General features: G+C 44.3%; 4 protein-coding genes and 1 non-coding gene across 8 annotated transcripts in view; 1 reads left to right on the top strand and 4 right to left on the bottom strand.

Annotated features, from left to right (window-relative positions):
• Positions 1 to 249: 249 nt before the first annotated feature.
• On the bottom strand, positions 250 to 6,415 carry rgs9bp (regulator of G protein signaling 9 binding protein). Of its 2 annotated transcripts, none has more exons than XM_061805816.1 (3): positions 6,292 to 6,415; positions 1,337 to 1,643; positions 250 to 635 (listed from the first exon to the last, which is right to left on the bottom strand). In XM_061805816.1, exons 1-3 carry the CDS (start codon positions 6,385 to 6,387, stop codon positions 256 to 258), a joined length of 783 nt encoding a protein of 260 aa, XP_061661800.1. In that variant the 5' UTR covers positions 6,388 to 6,415; the 3' UTR covers positions 250 to 255. The 2 variants fall into 2 exon arrangements, with proteins under 2 accessions (XP_061661800.1, XP_061661801.1); XM_061805817.1 differs by lacking the exon at positions 6,292 to 6,415 and adding an exon at positions 2,195 to 2,279.
• A 783-nt stretch (positions 6,416 to 7,198) lies between these two features.
• On the bottom strand, positions 7,199 to 13,619 carry zgc:56231 (uncharacterized protein LOC406257 homolog). 2 transcript variants are annotated; one of them, XM_061805812.1, is made up of 19 exons: positions 13,404 to 13,619; positions 13,217 to 13,309; positions 13,027 to 13,146; positions 12,735 to 12,873; positions 12,476 to 12,660; positions 12,240 to 12,300; positions 10,978 to 11,154; positions 10,785 to 10,896; positions 10,635 to 10,697; positions 10,395 to 10,541; positions 10,150 to 10,315; positions 9,900 to 10,079; positions 9,478 to 9,617; positions 9,234 to 9,399; positions 9,028 to 9,136; positions 8,863 to 8,933; positions 8,543 to 8,662; positions 7,760 to 7,894; positions 7,199 to 7,415 (listed from the first exon to the last, which is right to left on the bottom strand). In XM_061805812.1, the coding sequence occupies exons 1-19, from the start codon at positions 13,431 to 13,433 to the stop codon at positions 7,269 to 7,271; spliced, it is 2,361 nt and encodes a 786-aa protein (XP_061661796.1). In that variant the 5' UTR covers positions 13,434 to 13,619; the 3' UTR covers positions 7,199 to 7,268. The 2 variants fall into 2 exon arrangements, with proteins under 2 accessions (XP_061661796.1, XP_061661797.1); XM_061805813.1 differs by lacking the exons at positions 7,199 to 7,415; positions 7,760 to 7,894 and adding an exon at positions 8,129 to 8,443 and having other exon boundaries at positions 13,404 to 13,615.
• A 1,093-nt stretch (positions 13,620 to 14,712) lies between these two features.
• On the bottom strand, positions 14,713 to 16,601 carry rps20 (ribosomal protein S20). The gene is made up of 4 exons (XM_061805185.1): positions 16,443 to 16,601; positions 15,431 to 15,530; positions 15,079 to 15,152; positions 14,713 to 14,933 (listed from the first exon to the last, which is right to left on the bottom strand). Exons 1-4 carry the CDS (start codon positions 16,443 to 16,445, stop codon positions 14,751 to 14,753), a joined length of 360 nt encoding a protein of 119 aa, XP_061661169.1. The 5' UTR covers positions 16,446 to 16,601; the 3' UTR covers positions 14,713 to 14,750.
• Positions 15,220 to 15,288, bottom strand: LOC133493107 (small nucleolar RNA U54). Its single transcript, XR_009792845.1, has one exon. It is a non-coding gene; the product is annotated as a small nucleolar RNA U54 (small nucleolar RNA).
• Positions 16,602 to 17,404: 803 nt separating the features above from the next.
• ahrra (aryl-hydrocarbon receptor repressor a) overlaps positions 17,405 to 23,508 on the top strand; it is an 83,953-nt gene continuing 77,849 nt past the window's right edge. The window contains exons 1-7 of one of the 2 annotated variants that reach the window (XM_061804729.1): positions 17,405 to 18,189; positions 19,629 to 19,847; positions 20,037 to 20,235; positions 20,326 to 20,476; positions 22,354 to 22,398; positions 22,480 to 22,684; positions 23,279 to 23,385. In XM_061804729.1, coding sequence (XP_061660713.1) covers positions 17,861 to 18,189; positions 19,629 to 19,847; positions 20,037 to 20,235; positions 20,326 to 20,476; positions 22,354 to 22,398; positions 22,480 to 22,684; positions 23,279 to 23,385 — 1,255 coding nt within the window. In that variant the 5' untranslated portion in view covers positions 17,405 to 17,860. The remainder of the gene's footprint in view (positions 18,190 to 19,628; positions 19,848 to 20,036; positions 20,236 to 20,325; positions 20,477 to 22,353; positions 22,399 to 22,479; positions 22,685 to 23,278; positions 23,386 to 23,508) is intronic. The other variant, XM_061804730.1, reaches the window with a different exon arrangement.

The raw sequence follows: 23,508 nt of genomic DNA, 5'->3' as shown, positions 1-23,508 counted from the left end.
CATTATACACATTCATCCTCTAGGACTGTACGAAACAGGCACTTTTATTAAAAAAAACTATGCTCTAGTGAGCCTGGTGCAGAAGAGGGAGGTAGATCATGGGCCCATTTTAGATGCCTTTAAAGAACGGTACAATAAGTCTCTTAATTTTAAATACAAAAGAGAAAAATGGATTTTGGAAAGTCAAAACAATCTACTGACACTATTATCACAATATTCACGTTGTTACTAACTACAATTACGTTCCCATCAAGCTCATGAGAAGAAGAAGATACAGACAGACAAAGTGCTTGCCACCAAAATGACCGCACACATCAATAAAAGCGCCACAACGTGATTGCGCTCGCCCCCAGGCCGCCGTCCGGCGAGACGCTCCTCGTCCACGGAGAGCAGGCCCAGCGAGGCGGTGTCGGCGCTGCCGAGCGGGTCACCGTCCAGAGGCCCGCGGGGCTCCACCATCCAGCGCAACACGTTCACCTTTGTCTCCATGTCATCGATCATGCGGTCAATTTGGCTGATCTCCTGCTCCATGGTCTTGTGCTCGCGGTTCTCGAGGCCATCGATGAGGTCGGAGTTCAGAGGACCGTTCAGGTCCGGTAGACTGAGGGCTCGAGCTGCCACTTCACTGTTTCCACCTGTGTGGGCCACAATGACGAATGACATTTCTGGCCGAAGCGCAGCAAAAAGAGTAAACAGCGTTCTCCCGCTATTCACGGGGGCTTAGGATCGAGCCCTGGCACAAAATTCAAAACTCTTCAAGTGATCAAGATTTATGGTTGTCTATAATGCAAGAAGATGTCAGAAAAAAACAGTACTTTAATATAGTTCCATGGCGCCTGCGGTAGATGCCACAAGATGGTGGCAAAGCCCTACAAATCTCAACTCACGACAGCACAAGTGTCAAACTCAAGGCCTGGGGGCCAGATCTGGCCCTCCACATGATTCTATATGGCTCGCGAAGCCAAATCCAGAGTGTCAATTTCCACGATTCTTGTAAAAATCTGCACCAAAAGTTCAAATTGTCATATATCACAAAAGATAAAGTTGAGATATTACAAGCATTTTTGTGTTACCAAAGGTGAATAGTTGAAAAACACAATACCCTTGATTTCTGATTCTAAAACTAGATCATAAATTGATGATGTAAATATGATGGGATGAATAAATATTTTTGTTCCACAGTCATAACGGCCCTCTGAGGGAAACAACAACAACGAGGCCAGCGAGAAAAATGAGTTTGACACCCCTGCACTATAGGATAGTTCCTTTGATTCAACATCTTACTATCAAGGTGATATTTTATTACTAAATTGAAAATGGATTGAAATTGTTTTACCTTGGAGGCCAGTTTGCACTAAACTAGGACACTCGGCGAGAGTAAAGATGCCGCCCATGTTGTAAACTTTGCACATGTCGATGTGGAGGAGTTCCAGGCTGGATGAGAAGGCCACCCAGAGGAGCTCCATCTCCTTTCGCTCCTCCACGGGGAGCTTTTTGTCCCGAAGATGCGAGGTGAGGCGTTCACAGGTGGTCGCGGCCAAATTCCGGGCCCTCTCTCTCGTTTGCCTCAACTCATCTCTCAGCTGCAAGCCGTCAGTGCAGCCGCCGACACATGACGCCAGATGTCGATAGCACGCCACCACCTGTGCCGGGTCGAATAAATAATGCAGGGAAGTGATGACACTCACAAGGTCACCAAGAACTGTACAATCATGCAGGTTGCTTAAAAGCGGATTTGTGGAGATCCCTTATTGAATGAATATATTGAATCGAATATCGAATGGCAATGACTTATGGGGCCCCTCAAGGGTCAGTTCTTGGACCTCTCCTGTTCAGCCTGTATATGCTGCCCTTGGATCAAATTCTTCAAAACTTTAATTTTGAATACCATAGCTATGCAGATGACATACAGTTATATTTAGCAGTGTCTCCAGGTGACTATAGTTCAATTGAGGTATTGTGCCACTGTCTAAATCAGATAAATAACTGGATGAGCCAAAATGTTCTTCAACTAAATCACAATAAAACTGAGACAATTATTTTGGGCAATAAAGAAAAGAGAATTGCGGTTAGGAAACACCTGGACTCTCTATCTTTAAAAACCAAAGACCAAGTCCAAAAACTTGGTGTTCTGATTGATTCCGACATGACTTTCAACAATCATATCAAATCAATCACAAAAACTTCCTTCTACCATCTGAAGAACATATCTAGAGTGAAGTCTTGTATGTGTCAAGCAGACCAGGAAAAGTTCATGCATGCTTTTATCTCAAGTAGACTTGTCTACTGTAATGGTCTTCTGACTGGACTTCCCCCCAAAAAAGAGCATTAAACAGCTGCAGCTCATTCAGAATGCTGCAGGTCGCGTTCTGACCAAAACAAAGTAGTCAGAGCATATAACTCCAATCCTAAAGTATTAAGCTCCTCTACTGTAACTAACAAGTACAGTATAATATATCGTAATATAGTACACTAATTGATTTGGCCTGAGCACAAAAAGTAAAGGGGTTTACCTCAAATAACTCGACTGGGGTAAAGAGCCAAACCGACCCAGGTTTTTGCAAATCTGGGTGCAGTGAAAGTGCTTGTGCTGGTTTTCTCCTTAGAACCAGTTTTTCTAGACCATGCGTGGTCTGCATAAGATACAAGACGGACAGAGACAGCTGTGCGGTGTTGTCTATTGGTTGATACACTGAATTATATTAATCCCAGCAAAATTAAAGGGAAACATTAGTTACTTTTGTGTCTTCTTCTTCTTCTTTTCCTTTCGGCTTGTCCCGTTAGGGGTCGCCACAGCGTGTCATCTTTTGCCATCTTAGCCTATCTCCTGCATCTTCCTCTCTAACCCCAACTGCCCTCATGTCTTCCCTCACCACATCCATAAACCTTCTCTTTGGTCTTCCTCTCGCTCTTTTGCCTGGGAGCTCCATCCTCAGCATCCTTCTACCAATATACTCACTCTCACGCCTCTGAACATGTCCAAACCATCGAAGTCTGCTCTCTCTCGAATCTTGTCTCCAAAACATCCAGCTTTGGCTGTCCCTCGAATGAGCTCATTTCTAATCCTATCCAACCTGGTCACTCCGAGCGAGAACCTCAACATCTTCATTTCTGCCACCTCCAGTTCAGCTTCCTGTTGTTTCTTCAGTGCCACTGTCTCTAATCCGTACATCATGGCCGGCCTCACCACTGTTTTGTAAACTTTGCCCTTCATCCTAGCAGACACTCTTCTGTCACATAACACACCAGACACCTTTCGCCAGCTGTTCCAACCTGCTTGGACCCGTTTCTTCACTTCCTGACCACACTCTCCATTGCTCTGTATTGTTGACCCAAGTATTTGAAGTCGTCGACCCTCGCTATCTCTTCTCCCTGTAGCCTCACTCTTCCCCCTCCACTTTTCTCATTCACGCACATATATTCTGTTTTACTTCGGCTAATCTTCATTCCTCTCCTTTCCAGTGCATGTCTCCATCTTTCCAATTGTTCCTCTGCATGCTCCCTGCTTTCACTGCATATGACAATATCATCTGCGAACATCATGGTCCAAGGGGATTCCAGTCTAACCTCATCTGTCAGCCTATCCATTACCACTGCAAACTGTAAGGGGCTCAGAGCTGATCCCTGATGCAGTCCCACCTCCACCTTAAATTCCTCTGTCACACCTAAGGCACACCTCACCATTGTTCTGCTGCCATCATACATGTCCTGTAGTATTTTAACATACTTCTCTGCCACACCAGACTTACGCATGCAGTACCACAGTTCCTCTCTTGGTACTCTGTCATAGGCTTTCTCTAGATCCACAAAGACGCAATGTAGCTCCTTCTGACCTTCTCTGTACTTTTCCACGAGCATCCTCAAGGCAAATAATGCATCTGTGGTACTCTTTCTAGGCATGAAACCATACTGTTGCTCGCAGATACTGAGTCTAGCCTCCACTACTCTTTCCCATAACTTCATTGTGTGGCTCATCAACTTTATTCCTCTATAGTTCCCACAGCTCTGAACATCCCCTTTGTTCTTAAAAATGGGAACTAGAAAACTTTTCCGCCATTCTTCAGGCATCTTTTCGCCCGCTAGTATTCTGTTGAATAAGTTGGTCAAAAACTCCACAGCCATCTCTCCAAATTGCTTCCATACCTCTACCGGTATGTCATCAGGACCAACTGCCTTTCCAGTTTTCATCCTTTGTAGTGCCTTTCTGACTTCCCCCTTAGTAATCATTTCCACTTCCTGGTCCTTCACTCTTGCCTCTTCAACTCTTCCTTCTCTCTCATTTTATTCATTCATCAACTTCTCAAAGTATTCTTTCCATCTATTTAGTACACTACCGGCACCAGTCAACACATTTCCATCTCTATCCTTAATCACCCTGACCTGCTGCACATCCTTCCCATCTCTATCCCTCTGTCTGGCCAAGCTGTAGAGATCCTTTTCTCCTTCTTTCGTGTCCAACCTGGTGTACATGTCTTCATATGCCTCTTGTTTAGCCTTTGCCACCTCTACCTTTGCCCTACATCGCATCTCGATGTACTCCTTTCGCCTCTCCTCAGTCCTCTCAGTATCCCACTTCTTCTTCGCTAATCTCTTTCCTTGTATGACTCCCTGTATTATGGGGTTCCACCACCAAGTCTCCTTCTCCCCTTTCCTCCCAGATGACACACCAAGTACTCTCCTGCCTGTCTCTCTGATCACCTTGGCTGTCGTCGTCCAGTCTTCCAGGAGCTTCGGTTGTCCATCGAGAGCCTGTCTCACCTCTTTCCGGAAGGCCGCACAAACATTCTTCCTTTTTCAGCTTCCACCACATGGTTCTCTGCTCTACCTTTGTCTTCATAATCTTCCTACCCACCACCAGAATCATCCTACATACTACCATCCTATGCTGTCGAGCTACACTCTCCCCTACCACTACTTTACAGTCAGTAACCTCCTTCAGATTACATCGTCTGCACAAAATATAATCTACCTGCGTGGTTCTACCTCCGCTCTTGTAGGTCACTATATGTTCCTCCCTCTTCTGGAAATAAGTGTTCACTACAGCCATCTCCATCCTTTTTGCAAAGTCCACCACCATCTGCCCTTCAAAGTTCCTTTCCTGGATGCCGTACTTACCCATCACTTCTTCATCGCCCCTGTTTCCTTTACCAATATGTCCATTACAATCTGCACCAATCACAACTCTCTCGCTGTCTGGGATGCTCAGAACTACTTCATCTAGTTCCTTCCAGAATTTCTCTTTCAACTCTAGGTCACATCCTACCTGTGGTGCATAGCCGCTAACCACATTATACATAACACCCTCAATTTCAAATTTTAGTCTCATCACTCGATCTGATACTCTTTTCACCTCCAAGACATTCTTAGCCAGCTCTTCCTTTAAAATAACCCCTACTCCATTTCTCTTCCCATCTACTCCGTGGTAGAATAATTTAAACCCTGCTCCCAAACTTCTAGCCTTACTACCTTTCCACCTGCTCTCTTGGATGCACAGAATATCAACCTTTCTCCGAATCATCATGTCAACCAACTCCTGTGCTTTTCCTGTCATAGTCCCAACATTCAAAGTCCCTACACTCAGTTGTAGGCTCTGTGCATTCCTCTTTTTCTTCTGACGCTGGATCCGGTTTCCTCCTCTTCTTTGTCTTCGACCCACAGTAGCTGAATTTCCACCGACGCCCTGCAGGTTAGCAGTGCCGGGGGCGGGCGTTGTTACCCCGGGCCACGACCGATCCGGTATGGGATTCTTTAGATGAACGCTCATATTTGTTTGGCACAGTTTTTACGCCGGATGCCCTTCCTGACGCAACCCTCTGCATTTATCCGGGCTTGGGACCGGCCTACAGATTGCACTGGTTTGTGCCCCCATAGGGCTGCATTATTAGTTACTTTTGTGTATAGAGGAATATCTTTTGTGGGGAAATGTGAATGTAGGTTAAGCCATTAACACACGACCAAGGCTCAAAGGCACTGAAACCGAGATGAGCATAAAAGTGCAGCGGAGCAAGCGATTCTATTGAGCGAGAGTGCTGTTTTTGCCACAGGGATGAACTTGCTTGTATTGTACTTAGTCGGTACTTATTTAGTTAGACAATATACATAAAAATGAATGGAATTTTTGTTTTGTTCACTTTCAAAATAACTCCTATTTAGTGTTATAGCTTTGAGAGTTGATTCTAGTTTTTGCTTGAATATTGCACCAAAGCTGCAATGTGCCTAAATGAATCTAAAAGATCCATAAATTTAAAGTTAATGAATATCTGTAAATATCAATAATACAATTAAGCTTACCTTAATCAAAGAATCCACCAGAGCTTTGCCTTCAACCAAAGCCTTGTTGGTTCCAGGTGAGCGGTCGTCTGCTACTTTGTTATTTACAAGTGGCATGAGGATGACTTGCCAAAAATCGGGCAAAAGATTCTGTCCTGCCTGGCCGCCCTTCACTGCGTAGGCTGCTTCTCTTTACTCACAAGATGATTCATTCAGGTCCAAACAGGCTCCAGGTCCAAGGCAGCAGAAGGACGCATGACCATATTCCGGCCCAATACCCGGTTCATGTCAGCAGTAGACCTCTAAGTATGCTCGGGAGGGTGACAAAATATTAGAAAGTGATGAGAGAGGCTAATAAAACGATGTAACTTCAGCAAGATACTAATCCCGTGATTGACCCCTTTGCACCCATGCAGGATAAAGTAGACGTAATCTCATTAACCGTCACCGAGAGCGAACGCAAGAGCGGCTGCCCGTCCGTCTTCGTCACAGCTGTCCTTTCACTGAGGGAAGGCAGCACTCTTTGCCTGCACTCCGGCTGCCTCCCTTTCACTCAACTTGAAAACGATATGTTGAAAAAATGAATGCAAAAAGAGTTCCAATCTAAAGTGACATGACAGTAAATGTAAGAGAACACGATTCGAAATCCTTTCCCACCTCTTCAACAATCTGTGCTGTGATTTAAACTGTCACATACTTGTCAGGTTTAGCAGACTTTTTAAATGGGGATGGGAGTAAAAATACTTTAAATGTCCTTTTTGTTACATGAAAAGTGACCTACTATAGAGGGGTGAAACAAATACACACACAGTTGGTCCTTGAAGGGTCATGGGAGAGTTTCAAAACAAAGAGTACCGGTATATCAAAGAGAATCTACAGCATAAGAATGATCATAGATAAACATAAGGAACAAAAGTCCTAAGGTAAGATACAATATGTATAATCGGAGAATATGTACTGATGGAAGGCCGTGTATCTGTACTTAGTTCATTTTGATATCAGTAAAGAGAGTTGCACTTAAGGTGGAGGTGGGACTGCATCGGGATTCTCCGTTGAGCCCCTTCCTGTTTGCGGTAGCAATGGATAGGCTGACAGACGAGGTTTGACTGGATTCCCCTTGGAGAATGATGTTCGCAGACAGTGATCTGCAGTGAAAGCAGAGAGCAGGCTTAGGAAAAATTGGAAAGATGGGACGCACTCGAAAGGAGAGGAATGAAGATTAGCCAAAGTAAAACAGAATATGTGCGTGAACGAGAGGAGCAGAGGAGGAAGAGTGAAGCTCCAAGGAGAAGAGAGAGAGGGTGGACGACTTCAAGGAAGACCAAAGAAAAGGCTGATTGATGTTGTGAGGGAGGACATGAGGACAGTGGGGGTTAGAGAGGAGGATGCACTCGAAAGGCTTTTGATGGGGAAAAAGATGACACGCTGTGGCGACCCCTAACGGGACAAACCGAAAGAAAAAGAAGAGTTGCACTTAAGGAACCCTTACGCCGTTTCCTTTTTTCCTCTCAAGGCCCTTTTGTTGCTTACTCCTCCCCTCAGGCTGCAGATAATGGACATCCTCATTTGACCAGGTTGGTTTAAAGTGCGGGGCATCAAGCACGAACGCCCTGGCGCGATGTTTCTATTGCAACATACAAGTGCGTGTCTAATAAGGTGAAATGCTTCAATGAAAATAAAAACTTGCATCATTGGAATATTGCTACAAAGGAACCAGAAAGAGGGGCTGAGCTGTAATAATCTTTGAGTCTTGTTCTTTGTATTGTGAAAAAAAATAAATTTTATTGCATAAACACGATACCAGAGATAAACAAAAACAGTCACATTTATAAGTTAAAAAAAAAAAAAAAAACTTGAGCTTAAAGGTATTTTAAAATTCTTTTGAAAAAATACAATTTTATAGCCTTTAAAAAAAAAAAAAAAAAAAAAAAAATTTCAGGTTAATAGCATGCTGTTATAGTCAGTGTTTTGGGGTCCTAGCAGTACTCCTGAGGGTCCGGCTTCCGGTCTTATGAGGAGATTTAACTGCTTCTTTGATGTTGGCGAGAAAACTTTTCTTGCCTTTGACCTGCACAGGCGTGCTTGGCGTCAACTTGGAGATTTCTGCCTTTAAGGAGGCTATTTCCTTGTCCTTGTCCAAGGACTGGGATATAATTTCCTGCATTGACTTCATCTTCACGGAAACATGAAATCCACGGTCAGAGTGTATTCTCGTGTTTATCATTACGACTACTCCATTTGTACTCGAAGCTTGGGGGAAGTTTCAGCTCACCTGATCTTGGCTCTTCACCTGAAGAACCTCCAGTTCAGCCGATTTCTCCACGAAACCGTCTCGAACCGTCTGAAGGGTTTCACTAAGTTCAATCAGTCGTCTCTCCATGGACAATATCAGCTAAGAGCAAAACATTTGAGACGGAAATAAAGAATGACCAGATTGAATCGAAACTGTAAAGCACGTGTTTTTCATTTATATGATTGATTGGGGGTGTAAATTCTGTGCCCCAGGACCCTTTGCTTGGAGCCCAGGTCCTTACAGAAACTGTCATGAAAGCATCTTCAAATCAATCTTCACGCTGAAAACATTTTCTTTACCTGTTGCTTGTCCTCGCACATCCGTTCTACGGCATTTTTCTCCTTGTAAAGACGTTTTAAACGTTCCTCCCCTGTGGGGGAAGGTTGAGTCAAAAACAATAAAAATGATTTTGAAAATTCCAAGGAATAGCAAGATAGGGGACGACCAATGAAAAGGTCACAAACCTGGTACTTCAAAGTCTTTCAACGGTTGACACTGACACGATGCGTCCACTGTAGCAACTGTGCACACACTGGTACCAGATGACAACTCTGAAAGCTGTCGTTTGAGGACCTACATACAAGATGGAACCATGTTTAAAAAAATATTTCATTCAACCCAAAAAGGCATTTTATAATTGACATTCTCTTCTGACTATTAGAATCCTGACCTCGACTTTCTCTTGCTCTGCAGTGAACTCGTCAAGAGGCACGTAGTCGTCTTCTAGGTTGCTCAAGGCACTCTTGTACGCGTGTTCCTTTATAGCGTCCTTATACATCTCAAAAGTGTTCTCCATTTTTTCTTGGTACGACTCCTTCAGCTCTTCAATCTGTTGGCTAAATATTCAAATACAATTCCTAGCCTATCAGACTGTCGGGGGAAACGATCAAAACGTTCCTGCGATGGGTCGAAACCTGCGGAGCTCCTCGCTTTCCATGAGCTGCTGTAACATGGCGTCGCCCATTTCCTTCCGAATCTCTATCTCCTGCTCCACATTTCGTCTTCGTGCCGCCAACAGTTTTGCTCGGAGGGTTTCGATCGTCTCAAGTAGCTCCTGACAACCAGACAAGTTATAATCCATAGCTGTCAAACCCGAGGCCCGGTGGGCAGATTCTGCTCGGCAGATCACTATACTGAATATGCAAAATTGTTTAGAGGGAAAATATTGTGAACAGAAGTTGCCATGTCTGCAAGAGAAAGTTTGGAGGCAGATTCAGAATTGTAGCATTGACCGAGCCTAACGAACTAGCCCAACCCAAAATGGGTGCATGTCTACTCGACTATGATTAAAGACAAATTAAAAAAAAAAAATTGATCTTTTTTTAAATTGAGTTACGTTCTGAGTCAGTAAGGTCATGTCGGCGTCATCTTCCTCACTCAGCAACTCTTCTTCAGACAGGTAGCTTTCCAAGACCTGCCTGTCGATCACACCGTTCCTCACCAGAGATTTTCCGTTCGGCGCCACCAGACACTGAGGCAGAGATTCCAGATGCTTGTCTGGGATCACCTGCACCACCTAAACACAACACGTAATAGCTCTGCAAGTGGTTCATAGTTCTGCCTCAAAGACTTATTTTCAGACTTACCTGTTTGGCAACAGCAGAGAACTTCATGACGTGGAGTGTCTCGTCATATGTGGAAGCACACTGATTAATGTTGACGATCATTGACGCTCTTCCTTTGCCACAGAAAACCGCCTGGAAGAGTTTAGTGAGTTTGCTCTCACGAAAAGGGATGTAGGTGCTCTTCATTCTGATTGAATGAAGAACCGTTGAACAGCACAAACACTACTGGCTGCAACAACTTTCATACAGACAATAATTGATTGTACCTGTCAGTCTGATTATGGCGAAGAGCAGTGATGCACTTCCCCAGGATGAGGAGTGAGTTGTTAATGTTTCCTGCTTCTTTTAGCCTCTCCCCAAAGGTTTTGGTTTTGTTGCATCTTTCAGACCCAGCCAAGTCACATAGCGAAAACCTGAGGACCCCAAAGGATAAAGTTTTCCGACCGCAACTGGTTATAACAATTTCCTTCAGGATCAATCAGTGGCAGTCCCCCGGCACGACTTACTCCGAGATCCTTTTGACTGTGTTGCACTCCATCTTCAGCAGCTTCATGGTAAATATGCTGTGGCTGTAGGGTAAGTTCTCTCATTTTAAAAACATTTAAAAAAAAAAAAAAAAAGAAATTAAGGGATGATTGGAAGACTGAAAAGTTTGCCTTCTGCTTGAGGACTGATTCAGCTTGGTGGACGCAGCGCTTCTGTTTTTGTTGCCGAACTGTAGTAGCTTGCTGGCTTCGGATGAACTCTGGATGTTGATCCATCGGAGATCTGAAAATGGCAGTTTCATTGCAGAACAGACAACGACAAAAATAGTCGTTTGCACAAAAAGGTGAGAAGTCACCGTCGCACCTTTGACATAAGCGTTGCCAACGCCGTCGTCACAGACGCGAAGAGCAGCGCGCTTCTTGGACTTTGAGCAGAAGGACGGTTGAAGGAGATCGTAGATGTACTCGTTGTAGATCTCAAAGAATGCAACCCATAAAGCAAATTGGGCGCTTCCTTCATCTGTTAGATGGCTTGAAGTCACTACAGAACCAAAACAATCAAATATTTTTCTTGCGGTGGTGTAGAAGCGCATGGCGTAATAAAAAGTTTTGTAATATTTGGTTTCTATCTTCAACTCTTAGCGCTGATGTGGTATATGGTGCTGCTTCATGCAGATGGCACCGACCACTCCAGTGCCCCAATACCAGACTAATTTAAAAAAAAAAAAAACACAGCACTCTACCTACAAATATGACTCTACACCAGGGGTGCCCAGACTTTTTTTTTTAAACCCCAAGATCTACTTTTCAAGCATCCAGCCTCTCGTGAACTACCAACAGGGGGTTTGGGGGTGGAGTATGATGATGATGTTCCCAAACCATTTTAAGGTTAATGTTATGTTGCCTCTTATATTTAAAATACAGAATTAGCTTTTTTTTGCACTGTATTGTCTGTGCTTTCATCCTGGATCAGGCTGTGCGAAGGTGGAATTTTAACATTACACACCATCTTATCCTGCAATTTCTTTGGCTTGAGACCAGACCTTTCCCACCTAGAAAAGAGAATATCTCATCCAGTTTAACCACTTTTTCTTCGATTATTCACATACTCCGACAGTCATTGCATCTTAAAACAGCATTTCTTTTTTTAACTCTCAATTAATAGCAAAAATAAAACATAAGCAGCATGTCTAGCTCGTCTTTGCTCTACGTTGCCCAGACTGTGTTGCGGACCAAAGCAGCGGTGGTCGACGCTGTCATATTAACACACATTGATGGGCTGCGTAAGTACTGTAACATTTGTAATTATGAGTGTACGTCTTTAAGAGCACGGTGGGATGGGGGTTTAAGAGAAATTTCTGTGTACTGCCTGAAAGAAACCAGTGGCTTCTTCTTTTCATTTTTTTACAGTATGTATGTGAATTGTGCCATTGGATATAACAACCAGTCATCCCTCACTCATCGCCATCCCGCGATTGACGCATTGAGCACCCTTGCTCTACACAAAATTGTAGTCAGGATGATGTAGTACAACACTATTGGAAGTAGTTGGGTCACCACATTTTCAATGAAGTCTTTCAAAAACTTAGATGATTGTACGTGTTTTAATGAGTTTCTTAAAGTTACCTGAGTGACAGTCAGAGGAAGAGGAGAGATCAGGCTCAGAACAGTGCAAGGAATCACATTCCTTCAGGGCAAAACACAGATTTAAAAAAAAAAAAAAAAAACAGCAGCAGGGTCACAACGATTTGTACTTTGTAAATGTAAAGGCACGACACTGCAGCAAAAAAATAAAAATATACCATCCCTGCTGTCGCTCAAGTTTTACTGAGCAGCAATGTTTGAATGTGAAATCCTCTCACCTCTTTAAATGATGCAAAAACTGCAACTTTAGCACTCTTCTCCTGCTTGACTTGGTCAACATTCAGACAACATGCATCGTTCCTGAGGTACGGCTTCACGTCCATGGCCTCATACTGCCGCCCCGATATGTACTGAAAGGTCGCATCCAACACTCGAGGCAATATTCCTGGCTCTTTTGAAGTCCCTGATGGAATTACACGCTTTCATTTCATTTCTGAATCGTGGCCTCATTTAAAAAAAAAAAAAAAAAAAAATTACCTTGGATTGTGAATGTTTTTCCAGCATTGGTGACACCATAGCTGAAGATCAGCACATTGTTTCCGTCCAGGAAATCAGACATCTCGCTGCTGACGGTGTGGTCATAGAGCTCAGCCTGGGTTGTCGCTGGTCCAAAAATCTAAAAAAATACAAAAGTTGAGAGCAATAATGGAGTAACTATGCAGTTGCAAAGTGAAAGCTGTGGAAATATTCTGGACACGCTCATGTCTTTTTTTTTTTTTTTTTTTTTTTTTTTTTTGCAGGGTGGGGCAAAAAGTGAAAGATATCTAACCTTAGAAAAAGAGAATTTGTGCACAGACATGCCGATACCCCTCTCACTGCATTTCAAGGTGGCAGAACCTCTCGGGGCCTTCAGCGTGACCATCTGGTCATTTTCTATCACTACACAACCCTGAGAAAATGGCAAATGAATAGAAATTGGACAACATTCGACTAGTCGAGCAAATTCTCGTCTCGAGTACCTGATCCTCTTTGTCAGAGAGCTCCTCTTTGGAAAAAGGCCTGACTCGGAGATAGACTTTCATAGTCTGTTGCTCTGCCCCTCCCGATGTTTCCTATTTCAAAGAAACGCAACACAGACAAGAAGAAATGAGAAATATCTGGAACCCCGTTTCATGGCGACAAAAAGAGAAGGGAAAGATGGATTACCTTTACAGGTGACATAGAAGTCAAGTCCATATCCAGCAGTTCTCGTTGTCTAAGAGGCAGACAAAATCCTTTCCTAAAATTACTGATCCGATAGAAGCGCTTTCGGAGAGCTTCGATGGGAGCATAGGAAACAATGGAGGACCAGGCAATTAGGTTGAACTCGAATCTGGTGTTAAGTAAAACAACAGCCAATCACCTTCGAGGGTTGCGCTTCAACAACGGCAGTTTCAAACCTGTGGCTATTTCTCATATTTCTCACTGGCCAATGTATGGACTCAATTCAAAATAAAAAATAAAAAGGGGCTTTTGAAATTCCTCTACATTGACAATTTTTTTTTGCATACATCCAAAAGGAATTCCAAATATTTTTGGATCAAACAAAATAATGCTGCTTGAGTAAAAACAAACAAAAAAAAAGTTCATCAAAATGTATTACACATAAAATTAAAGTTTGACTTTTTTAATGGTCAAAGGCAAAAGGTCCAAAAGAATGATTCAATGTTACTGTATATACTAAAGAATTTAAAATGTAATTCACATGAAAACTGTCAACTAGATTTTTTGGAGGGTAAACATGTTCGATGTAGTTGTTGTAGTTTCATTGTTTGATTGAATTTCATGGTTTAATATAGCTATCCATCCATTTCCTTTGCCGCTTATCCTCACGAGGGTCACAGGGATATCCCAGCTGGCAACAGGCAGCAGGCGAGATACACCCTGAACTGGTTGCCAGCCAATTGTAGGGCACATAAAAAACAAACAGCCGCACTCACAATCACACCCAGGGACAATTTAGTGTCCAATTAATGTCCCATGTTTTGAGGATGTGGGAGGAACACCACACAGCTACGGGGAGAACATGCAAACTCCACACAGGCGGGCCTGGGATCAAACCCGGAACCTCAGAGCTGCGAGGCCAACGCTCAACCAGCTGAACCCCCCCGTGCTGCCTCTGGTTTAAATTAAGTAGCAAGGGCGACTCAACACAAGTAGTTAGCCTGTCTGTCCCAGTTCTGAAGTTGGGGTCTTGCTTGTTAATTGATTAAATTGTCCATTTGCATGAATCATTATCTGGTATTCAGCCTGTTAGAGAACAAGTTTTATAAAGTTCATCCTGAAATTTCACATGAACGCAAACTATAACATTTTTTAAACAGCTCCAGGCTTACAGACCCAATTGGTTTCCACAGATTACGTGACTCGGATTTTTATTGCTAGTCTCAATTAGGCTGCAACACCTAAACCAATTAATTAAAAAAAAAAAAAAAAAAAAAACTTCAGTCCCACATTGATGAAAAACAAAAATGCATCATTTCCTTTAGCATTCTTTATTGCATCAGTGCTTATTTACGCATCAGCAATGGTAACTTCGACCTCTACACCCGGCTCGATGCTGATGGAGGTGATCTGCTTGACAATTTCAGACGGGCTGTGCAGATCAATCAGGCGTTTGTGGATCCGCATCTGGAAGCGATCCCAGGTTTTGGAGCCTTCGCCGCAGGGGGTCTTTCTGGTGGTGATGCGCAGGGTCTGAGGTAGAACACAAGAGAAATGTGAAACCAAAACACTTGCAATACTTCAAAGTTTTCCCAGGTGTACCTAATGTTGCATCCAGTAAATGTCCAGTGAGAAATGCCAAATACACATTTTGCATAAAAACTGCAACAAGTGGTACCTTGGTTGGCATCCGGACCGGTCCCTTCACCTTCAGGTTCTTCTCCTTTGCACCGCGGATCAAGTCGGCACAGACTAAAGATGACATAACATCACTGTCAGGCTAATTTAATCAACAGCCTTTTGACAAGGTGCTTCAAAATAATAGCTCAGAATAGCGTATTCCAGACATCAGGATTGTCAGTTAAAAAATATGGCATCCTCATCACTATTTAGCAACACATAATCAAAAACCTTGTCATCATCTAAGGTGCAATGAAATTTGAATGCCGTTGCTATCCAATGTACAACAACATACAAATGTCACGATACATTTTATGACGACAACGCAATTCTGAGGCTTGTTTAATGACCTTTCTCCAGAGACTTGACATTACGGCTGGTGAGGGTAATGCGGATGCGGTGAATTGCCACCTCAGTCTCACCGGGTGCCTTCCCAGAGTCCTTGAAAGCCTACGAGAATTAAAAAAAAAAAGGATGCATAATTGTTTTAATCTTGTGCCATTACATCTGGAATTCCAAATCGTGACAATTTGGAATGAGGTCACTCATCTACAGAATGACCATCTTTCAAACCTCAATACAGTGAAAACAAAAAAACATGCAGTTTACGGCCACTAATTGGTGACATCTTGGTGCACAAGAATTGTTGGCAGTCAATGGAGGAGTTTCTGTCGGACAAGAGCTGTGCTTCTCCACAATTTTGTAACAATTTTATAAAAATTTTATTCGCTGCTGGAGTCTCTCCTTAAGCCCTCGATCACTAAACAGTACATCATGACGAGGGGCCTTACTCCATTTAAGTGTGTTAATTACACATATATGGACCTTGTAAGTGTTTTGCATAAAAATACATGGGGAGTGAGCGTACTTTATGAATAAACTACGGCGCGTTCGGTTAAAGTTCGGGTCGTGGCGTCGTAACCGGAAGACCAGATTTGCACAATACAGTACTGAGTTTTGAAACACAGTGTCCTGCGCAAGTGCATTTGTGAAAGACTAGAACACATTTCAGGTAGTTCCGTCTTCTGAAGCCCCCCCCAACTAAAAGGGGAAAAAAATGAAATCAAGCACGAGCCAAAACTTTTAATAGAATTGAATATCGTCATTCAAAGAGCACAAGAATTTATTGCGCTCCTTGCCTACCTGCTGAAATAACTAAAGTATTCAAACCTGCTCAGTCTTAAATCATAGCTGAAGCCAGCTACGTTTATAACAAATTCGCGCATGCGGACGATACAACTGCTAGCCGATGTACGCTACTAGATAGAAATTTAGTAGTACCATATTGCCATTAGGATCACTATCCAATTGTCACGTGAACTTGTTGAAAAGAGTAACAGCAGTTCTAAACTCTAAACATACCATTGTGATAATTCCTGACCGACTTATTCGGAAGAAATTCAAGCGAACAGCGGTGAGCCAGGAAAAGCCGCCAACAACGTGGTTAGCTTGCGTTCAAGAAAAGAGAGCTAACAAGGGCCTGGTTCCTGTATATGTAGTGGTCATCCGGGTTCTTTCTGCTTCTTCTCTGTTTTATTTAATCATGCGTGGTAGCGACCCCGTGCGGCAGAGCACGGATCGGTCATCCCCTTCACACGTATGACAGTATGCGTATTTTATTTACTTATCATAACTTGCTTACAACCTCCGCTTGCCCTATTTTTTCTTTTACACAATGAGAGGTGTACATTGATTAGCATATTTTGACAAAGTACAGCATAGAAAATACGTTTATGTGTTTCATAATGTTCAGCGTGAAAGTTAAAATATGTTTTTTTTTTAAGCACTTAATGTCTTGGTACAAATTGCATGGTTGTTCATTATATTGGTGTGTATCCAGTGAAATTGTTATTAATTAATTAAAGTAGGCAATATTGATGATCAAAATATGGTTTCCCAAATCATGCTCGGGATTAGTTGGTAGTACGCTGGCTTCCTCTCGTGGTTTATGAAATAATTACTGCCCAAATACAGTTAATTTGTAATAAATTATTTATTTGAAATTTCAAATAATTGTTTCTAATTTTGGGAGTAACATTTTATTACACTTTCACCAGAAACACATCTGAAATGAATACATTTAAACTTTAAACTGAATAATGTGACCACTTGATGGCGACACAAAGTTTACACAAAATATTGTCGAGTCAGACTTTGAAACAACATTCTTTTTTTTCATTTCCTATATCCCTTATACTTGCTCGGGTTGCGAGGCTTTGTCACAATATTTTCATTAATTTGAAAAAAAAATGTTAATCGTTATAGTGTAGAATTTATTTAGTTGCAGGGTTGTCGTGGTCGTTTGTGTGGACGTGAACGAATAATTAGCTTCTTGAGTAAGACGATAAAATGTGAGTTATGTTGAAACGGAAAAATCATTTGAGAAGTACCAACTACGGAAGGTATTTTTTTATTATGTAAATAATGTGAATTTAAGACATGGTGTCGATTGGTCGTTTTCTTTTGAAATTAAACCGGAAATTGTGTCCGCGTAAATGACGAGAATGAACCAATTCTAGATCAAGTAACGGGCAACAGCGCAAAGTTAGCCGGTGGTCAGCCCATGTCAACAAGTTTTGTCAAAAACAACAGTCTGTGGGTATTGTTTTGACCAAATTGGTACAAAGGTACATTTTTATAGTTTCTCGCTGTTCCACGTCGATAGGGGCGCGCGCATCATGACGTCCAGATGCAGGCCGAGTGACAGAGGAAAAGTGTCCAACTCTTCTTGTCGATAACTTCAAGTTGAATGGGAGCGGAATCGCAGCAACAAGGCGGACATGAACTTCGGCGTGCCCGCTAACTCGATGCTACTCCTCCGCGCCTGCGATGAGGGGGACTACGAAACGGCCCGGGGGATCCTGGAACCCGGAGCCTCCAAGGACTGCGGGCGCCAGAGCAGGCTGCGCTCGGACGCGGGCTCCGAGTGCAACCCGGCGGATCTGTTGTCTCTCGTCCCGGTGGACTGCACGGACGAGGAGGGGAACACCGGCCTGCAGTTTGCCTCGGCCAGCGGTCACGAAAACCTGGTGCGGTTTTTGCTCCGTAAGGGGGCCTCGGTGGACAGCCGCAACAATTACGGTTGGACGCCCCTCATGCAGGCTGCCAGGTGGGCTAACACCTCCCACTCATCACTCGGGAATGCCAATCATTTGCGCAAGTAAAATGTTCATCCGTAACGTGGCATCATGCACACTCGCAAAAATAGAAACTGCACTTAAATAATGATTCAATGAAAAACAAAATGCGCATAATTGTAATTCATGTTTGAAGTCATTGAATTCAAATGTAATTGCACAGTACTTAAAGGGCCACTGTCATGAAATGCGTGATTTTTAGTATGTTAATAATGGGGGGAGGAGGAGGGGGGAAGGCAGCCGGTATGGACCCATGCGTTTTTTCACCACAAAATATGATTTTGACGTGTGTGGCGTTTTGTAACTCCCGCCATGAAAATCCTCTCGAAGGATCCGTTTTCGAGAAGAAGCAGGAAGTGGCGCGCAGGGCAGTTGCGCACTCAAGCGGACTCGTTTGTTTCTATTAGTTTTACCTGCGGGAAGGTAGCTCATTGTTCCTTCGTGTTAGCCAAAATGCCGGATATTGCTCGAACACTCGGGAGGATGGGTTTACCCTTCCTAAGTTTCCAAGAGACCCGCTTCGTCATGAAAAATGGATTACACTGGTGCAGAGGATGAGAGCTTCGTGGGTTCCAAATGACAGGTATGTGTGTATAGAGCTACTAAAAAAACAGTTGCGGGGGAGGACGTAATCCTTTCAGAACGTAACAAAAGATCTGCGTCAGTAAATCAGAGGTGCTAAATGCGTCGATGTGCCCGTTGGCGCCGTGTCCGCCGATCACAGCTTCGGCCGGGGTGGCTCATCTACGCCGCGCGGAGGTGGATCTGACGAGGAGGTGGTTAGTCGTGATCCGCATATCATCTAAATATGGCTCGAAACAATAGGGTAATATTGCTCCGGTCACTTCACTCGATTGTGAGATGTTCTCTTCGTTGAAAAGAGCTTCTGTGTCCCATAGTAAGTGGGCCGACGAGCCGCTGGCTCATACATACTGTCTGGGGGGCTGTTAGTTAGAAGTGATCCGCCTATCATCTAAATATGGCTCAAAACGATAGGGTAATATTGCCCCGGTCACTTCGCTCGGTTGTGAGACTTTGAAAAGAGCTTCCGTGCCAGAAGGGGCGTGTCCCATAGTAGGTGACAGCGTGTTTTCAATGGCAAATGTCCGGGGTGACGTCACGGGCAGTAAATGCAGCCAATATGGCGACCACTTGGATGTCGAATGACACTTCCGCAACTTTCCGCATGGATGACGCGCTCTCCGCTCATATTTATTTTCATATTTACTCAAACTGAGTGTTGGCTGCCATTTGCCTGAAACAGTTGCTCTTCGGGAGAGAAACTCGAGCGCGATGGCGACCATTCAAGGGTGTTGCCTGACTTCCAAATGAGTACAAGTGCTGTAAAAAATGGGTGGACGCGTGGATGAAAAATAACAAACTAATATTTTTCATGTGTCCTCTGTGTCAGATTTGGTCACCTGACCGTCGCTCACATCCTCCTGGAGAACGGGGCCGACATTAATGGGCGGAACCGGCTGGGCGCAAGCGTCCTGACGATGGCCGCTCGCGGGGGACACACGCATGTGGTGAAACTTCTCCTGGAGAGCGACGCCTTCGTGGACGACTTCGACCACCTGGCGGCGGCCGCCGAGGCAGACCCCAACGGAAATAACAACAACAGCTGCAGGTTGAGCCGCTCGGTCATCTCACACGGTCGTACGACTTCAGATGTGCGCTCGTCACGGAAGGGTCAGGATGTTCGGATTCGGGGAAGATTTCAGGCTGACTTAATTTCACCTCGAAAGTTTCCAATGCACACACTTGACTGTTTGTAGGTTTTTGAATATTCGCGGCTGACTGCGCATTCCTTCCGTAGCGCTGCCGGTTTCGTGGCCGGCGAAGGCTGCGCAGGGGGCGGCCTGCGGGATTTCATGGACGTCACAGCCCTGATGGTGGCGTCTCAGCACGGCCACGAGGCCACGGTGCGTCTGCTGCTGGAGTGGGGCGCCGACGTCAGCGTTGCGCAGAAGACCACCGGCTGGGGTCCGCTGATGGTGGCTGCACTCAGCGGGAAGGTGAAGGATGAAAGACGAGAGGTTCAGCTAGCTTACTGTCAGTGTTCTTGTGTGCGACAATGACCAGATCCAGTTGATTCCATCTGCAAGGTGGCCGTGGCCCAGCAGCTGGTGGAGCGTGGTGCCGATCCAGACCGAGTGAATGTGTTATCCAAGACGGCGTTTGAGCTCGCCATGCAGTTGAAACAGCGAGAGATCAAGGCTTACCTGGATTCCATCACCACCGTACGACCGCAGACTGGTATGACTTCGTCTTCCTAACATCATGCTGTGCTTGTTTAGTCTTAAATACTGCAGTATAATCCAATTTGCCCCAAATGTCCGCTGGAGGTTCTGATGCAAATTTCATCAGCTCTGCTACACCGCAAGTTCTTTTCTACTTCTTCAATCTCGGTCTTTCCTGAACGGCACACATCAAATAAATTCCACTGCAGCAGGAGCATTTGAATTGTCGTGTGGTCGGCATTCAACCGCAGTTAACGCTCACGTGAAAAGTGCGAGCAAAAGTCGTAAACGTTCATCCGACCCCTTTGATGCTTCTCTGCCGCAATTATTCGGTACATTGCCTGCACCGTATAACTTGTCGGCGGCTCATTTTTAAATGCGATGTTTGAACGAGAGCTACGAATCCTCAAAAATGTGTGTATTTTAATAATTCCAAAATACTAAGTTGTGGATAATATTCTTTTCACTGCTTAACGTTTACAAACTTGCTGTTTCAGTCAAATATCAGAGTGGTTTCTTGTTCAATTTACACATCCATATATTGAAATTTATATAGCATAAAACGTGAAGAATCCAGTTCTATATAACAAAATGTGTAATTTCTTTGGAACATAACATAATTGTGACAAAATTGAAAAAAATATATAAATATTGGGACTTGGAGAACCTCGGGGAGTCTTGTGGGGGGTTATTTGGGACTATGGGGTACCGAGCCCCCTGATACGGGCTGTTCGGTCCCTGCATGGCCGCTGTCAGAGTTTGGTCCGCTTTGCCGGCAATAAGTTGGACTCCGCCAAGGCTGCCCGTTGTCACTGATTTTGTTCTCAACTTTTATGGACAGAATTTGTAGGCGCAGCCGAGGCGTAGAGGGTGTCCGGTTTGGTGGCCCCAGCATCGCATCTCTGCTCTTTGCAGACGATGTGGTTCTGTTGGCTTCATCAAGCCGTGGTCTTCAACGCTCTGTGGAGCGGTTCGCAGCCGAGTGTGAAGCGGCTGGGATGAGAATGAGCACCTCCAAATCTGAAACCGTGCTCCTCAGTCGGAAAAGGGTGGCGTGCCCTCACCGGGTCGGGGATGAGATCTTGCCCCAAGTGGAGGAGTTCAAGTATCTTGGGGTCTTGTTCATGAGCGAGGGAAGAATGGAGCGGGAGATCGACAGACGGATCGGTGTAGCGTCTGCAGTGATGCGGACTTTGTATCGGTCCGTTGTGGTAAAGCTAAGTCGAAAGCCGAAGCTCTCAATTTACCAGTCAAACTACGTTCCTGCCCTAACTTATGGGCATGAGCTGTAAATCGTGACCAAAAGAACAAGATCCCGGATACAAGCGGCCGAAATGAGTTTCCTCCGCAGGGTTTCCGGGCTCTCCCTCAGAGATAAGATGAGAAGCTCGGTAATCTGCGAGGGACTCAGTATCGAGCCGCTACTCCTCCGCATTGTGAGGAGCCAGATGAGGTGGCTGGGGCATCTGATCCAGAATCCTCCCGGACGCCTCCCTGGTGAGGTGTTCCGGACAAGTCCCACCGGAAAGAGACCCCGGGGACGACCCAGGACACGCTGGAGAGACTACGTCTCTCGGTTGGCCTGGGAACACCTCAGGATCCCTCCGGAAGAGCTGGAAGAAGTCTGGGTATCCCTGCTGAAGCCACTTCCCCCGCGATCCGACCCGGAGAAGCGGTAGCAAATGGATGGATGGATATAAATTTTGAGCTCACATGTAAAATTACCACAAGTCAGTTGGAAAAGCTTGAAAGTGAATCTTGAAACTTCTTAATTTTTACCGTATTAACCATTCACACGCATACATCCATACAAAAAGCTTGTTGTTTACGTCCAGGGAGGGGAAATTATGAAGAATATCTGTACTCCTCATGTAAATCTTGTTTTTTCCCCAGATGATGAGAGACGAAGACCAGATGTGTTCAGCGCCCTCAAACTGGGTGTGTTGAAATAACCTCCCAAAAATAACTTGACTGGTTTTGTTCACAAGATGATTATTATTTTCTTGCGCGTGTGCTCAGGAAATTCCCAGCTCGTCAAAGAAATCTTGGAAGAGGATCCCACTCAGGTGAATTCCTCCAATCAGGAGGGAGCGACGCCATTGATGATGGCGGCAGTCAGCGGCCAGTTGGAAGTTGTGCAGCGGATGGTGGAGAAGAAGGCCGACGTCGACAAACAAGACGGAGTCCACGGGTGGACGGCCTTGATGCAGGCCACGTATCATGGGTGGGCGGGGGCTCTTCACAATTTTTTTATGACCAGGTCCCGTGTGTAAATGTTCATATTGTATTGTAGGTACTACTGCAATTTCCAGATTGTGCACATCACGGGTGTCAAACTCAAGGCACCGGGGCCAGATCCGGCCCGCCGCATGATTTGATGTGACCCGCGAAGGCAAATCACATGTATCAACCTCCATGATTTTTGCTACAAATCTGTACCAAAATTTCAAATTGTCATATCATAAATGATGACGTTTACAAGCATTTTTGTGTTGCCAAACAATAATAATTGAAGAACTTGATTTCTGATTCCAAAACAAGACCATCAATTTCATGTGTAAATTTGATGAGGTGGTCAAAGATTTTTACGGTTTCACAGTCGTAACGGCCCTCCGAGGGGAACCGTAAGTGAGATGTGGCCCGCGACAAAAGTGAGTTTGACACCCCTGGTGTACATCATGCTCACCGTTAATCGTATGTAAATATCGCAACGCAAAACAGTTTGTGGACATGGATTTTTGAACTCGGCGCTCATATTGTTGACATTTTTGACTCCGGTGGGGCAAAACAATGACGAATCATTGTGTTCTTCTCTCAGAAATAAAGACGTTGTCAAGTACCTACTCAGTCAAGGGGCTGACGTCAACCTTCGAGCAAAGAATGGATACACAGCTTTTGATTTGGTCATGCTGCTGAATGATCCAGGTAGCCACTGTTATGAAGTCATCATAATATAACATATTTTATGTTTTTTAGAGGGGCGGGGGGTTGTCAAATACTGTTCATATGAGGTTGTTAAGAATTACTTTTATAAGTGTATAACTTAGA

The sequence above is a fragment of the Syngnathoides biaculeatus genome, chromosome 19 (genome assembly GCF_019802595.1).
Source record: "Syngnathoides biaculeatus isolate LvHL_M chromosome 19, ASM1980259v1, whole genome shotgun sequence".
Classification (NCBI taxonomy): Eukaryota; Metazoa; Chordata; class Actinopteri; order Syngnathiformes; family Syngnathidae; genus Syngnathoides; species Syngnathoides biaculeatus.
The sequence above is the reverse complement of the archived record's forward strand: the minus strand, read 5'-3'. Positions and strand labels throughout refer to the sequence as shown.